At 39.2% G+C, this 3,327-nt stretch overlaps 1 protein-coding gene across 6 annotated transcripts in view; it reads left to right on the top strand.

The window, feature by feature from the left end:
- The window catches only part of cadps2 (Ca++-dependent secretion activator 2), a 282,773-nt gene that overhangs the window by 64,115 nt on the left and 215,331 nt on the right, over positions 1 to 3,327 (top strand). For all 6 annotated transcript variants that reach the window (XM_017305475.1, XM_008410955.2, XM_008410954.2 and 3 more), the window contains exon 8: positions 840 to 979. In XM_017305475.1, the coding sequence (XP_017160964.1) occupies positions 840 to 979 (140 nt within the window). The remainder of the gene's footprint in view (positions 1 to 839; positions 980 to 3,327) is intronic.

Genomic DNA, 3,327 nt, shown 5'->3' with positions numbered 1-3,327 from the left:
GTTTTATCCAATCTCTCAAAATGTTTAGATTTTATTCTTTAAAAACCTTTAATGCTTTAAAATAAGGAATGGTCTGAACTATTTTTAGCCTGATGCAAGAAAGCAACTTCCCCTTTTCTTCAGGAAACCAGCTCTTCCTGTTTCATGACTCTCTTTCTGCCTGACTTTGATTTTTTATGATTAAATAGAAAAAAGTAGAATTAAAGCAAAGTTTGCAGGACACAATAACAACACACACAACCAGATTCATTTTATTACCGTCTGACTGTTGGGTCTTGATATCACCTGTGTAATTAATTTCAGAGATAACTTTATTTATTGTCTCTATTAAACTAAAACCTCCAGCATGGGGAAGTGGGATGAGCTCGACTTTTCTCGACAAAACGTTGTATTAAAAGTCCATTAAAAATGCCAACTTTGCATGATTTTGTAAATTATGATAATTTAATGCAAAGTTGGCATTTTTAATGGACTTTCAATACAACTTTTAGGGAAACTTTGCATTAGAAGTGTCATTATTTACCGAATGCCACTTCATGATAACCGTCATAAACATTCATAAAGACTTCTTTATGTTTATGACAGTGTCATGTCAGTCTTATTCACACCCCTTCAAATAAAGTGTTCCCAGGATTTTGATGAAGGCCGTATATTTCTGAAGCATTTGTTTTGAAAATATGAGTACCAGTAAACAGTGGTGGTGCCAAGGCATGAGACAGAACTGGGCAAATATAGGGTTCAGTAGGCTGTAAGTATTTACTTGTTGAGTTACAGTGAAGAAAAAATATTTGGCATGATCATTTCCAGTATAAGGCTTGTATTTCTTCACCCACTTTTAGGTGGTCCTGATCCCCACCATCAGTGGCCCAAAGCAGGCAGAGTTCCACCGGATGGTGGTCCCTAAGAACAGCCAGGACACAGATCTGCAGATCAAACTGGCCGTCCGCATGGACAAGCCTCCCAACATGAAGCATAGTGGGTGAGTTTGTTTCATTGTCTGTGCTGCATTGATAAGGGAAAGGTATTTACTGCATTGGTTTCTCATGTTCAAGCAGGAAATTGACTGTTCACACATCAGATTTTGTGAAAACACACAAAAACCTTAGAAACCTCTGTTAAAGGGATGAAACCCGTGTAACGTTCAACTTGACTTCAAGCATAACTAATATTACAAGGGGCATCTATCCCAGGTATCAAGGAAAAATGTGAAAACAACTCTTAAAATCACTAAATAAATATTAAAATACTTTATATGGATAATTGTTGATTAAAAGATCTAATAGCAACAATGACTGATTATAATGAGAAAAACAGCTGAGCATTGGCAGTAACCTCTCAAAATAATATCAGTTTAGACTTAAAAAACTCGACTACCATTGGACGCCGGGGCGAACTCTCATCCTTAAAGGGAACTCAGCTTATCACCAAAAATATAGTAAAATCATTTAATTTAAGCAGAATGAAGTCCATAATGGAGTCCCATACTCTCAAAAAAACAAACAAACAAACAAAAAAGAACCTTCTGAAAATATTTCCCGATATTTTTTGGATTTTGATTTGGGTCAAAATCCAAAACGACAAAATCCTTCCTAAAAGATAAGACCACAAAAAGCAGGTCAGATAGGAAAGGTCCAACTCTCACCTGTTCTTCCTCTGGGTGGCATCCTCTCACGCACAACAGCTTTTACCTGGACTGCAAGGGCTCCAAACAGTTTCTGATCCCCGTTACCATGGGCAGCGGGGCGAACTCTCATCCTTAAAGGGAATTCTCCCTCTGCACAGTCCTGATTGTGTGTGCAGTGTCAAGAAAACCCGAGATCATCCCACTTCCCCATGCTGGAGATTTTAGGTTAAAAGTAACAATACATAAAGTTACCTTTAAAGTTAATCAGACAAGTAACATCTAGACCCAACAGTAGACTAAAGACTTTAATAAAATCAATCTGGTTGTGTGTGTTGTTTTTGTCTCCTGCAAACTTTACTTTAATTCTACTTATTTTTTCTGTATAATCATAAGAAATTAAAGTCAGGCAGAAAGAGTAAAGAGTGTCATGGAACAGGAACAGCAGGCTTCCTGAGAGAAGAGGAAGTAAGTTTCCAGCTTGCAGATTCATGAAATAGTCCTTATTTCAAAGAATGAAGTCTAAACATTTTCAGTAATTGAATAAGACCTAAAGTAGAATACTTAATATTGGCTTACTTATAAGAATACTTATACTTACACTTGTGGAAATACTTACAAGTAAAACAAGTAACTGTAACTTTGGTATCAAATAATTAGAATAATTGATTATTCTTGGTTTCTTTTCAGAACACTGTAATAACTCACATTATGATTATAATAAGAGAAACTAATAAGTTATGGTTATAATATTATAAATGAATGCTGAATCAAAGAGAAGCTAAAAAGGTTATAAATGTGATTCTGACATTGAACTTGAGATGGTATAGAATGTGTATCTGTAATTAAAGATCACTGATGTTGCGTTGGAGAGCAGAGATGACCAAGGTCTTATTGTTGAACTTAAACTTTCCAAAGAAAAGGGTGTGCAGACAGCTGTTGAGCAACCATGGGTCATTAGAACAGGCATCAGGTCATAATGTCTCCAAGGTGATGGATATGAGATCATCTGTCCAAGMAGTCAGCCAATGAAACAGGCACAGCAACAAAGYTAGCCAATGCAAACACACCAAAAGGTGGATAAACCCTTTATAAGGTGGGTGCAACAGAGGAACCTTTGGTTGGATCCTTCAGGCAGCTTGGAGCCAAGATCGAGATGGACAAAGAACTCTGCAGCTGAAGAAGAGCCGGGGCCACAGAGCCGGAGACTGTTCTGCACATGGGGACCAACCCGTTAGCCCCGCAACATGTGGCTTCAAATCGCACTTCTCTCATCAGCTGGGTTCAGACCYCCAAAGACAAAGAACAAAGGCAAAAGAGGAAGAACTGGTGTGTTCCTYCCATGAGACCAGCTCGTCTACATCTCGATGGACCAGGAAGATCGTGAGACGAGGAGAAGGGAGCTACAGAGCTGCAAGACAAGAAGCTGAGKACCGCTACGYRCATGAGGAAGTCACCCTGAGGCCCGAGACCTGCTGCTCTAAGTCAGTACTCTTCCTGCCAGCACCCAAATCCTGTGTGACCTCACCATCTAAGCGAAAGCTCATCAGACCTGCAGGGACGGCTGCCTCATCGATCAGCGCTGTGAGCCTCCTCCTGCTACAACGCCTTCTTCATCAGGCCAAAATGCCACACTCCATCATTCTCTCTCAAAGTTTCCCTTTAGTTCTCAGTGTCAGCATTAGGGAAAGATAGGTTAGATTATT

This window comes from Poecilia reticulata, linkage group LG6, assembly GCF_000633615.1.
Source record: "Poecilia reticulata strain Guanapo linkage group LG6, Guppy_female_1.0+MT, whole genome shotgun sequence".
NCBI classification, from domain to species: domain Eukaryota; kingdom Metazoa; phylum Chordata; class Actinopteri; order Cyprinodontiformes; family Poeciliidae; genus Poecilia; species Poecilia reticulata.
Note: the sequence above shows the minus strand (reverse complement) of the source record. Positions and strands in the feature narration are given on the sequence as shown.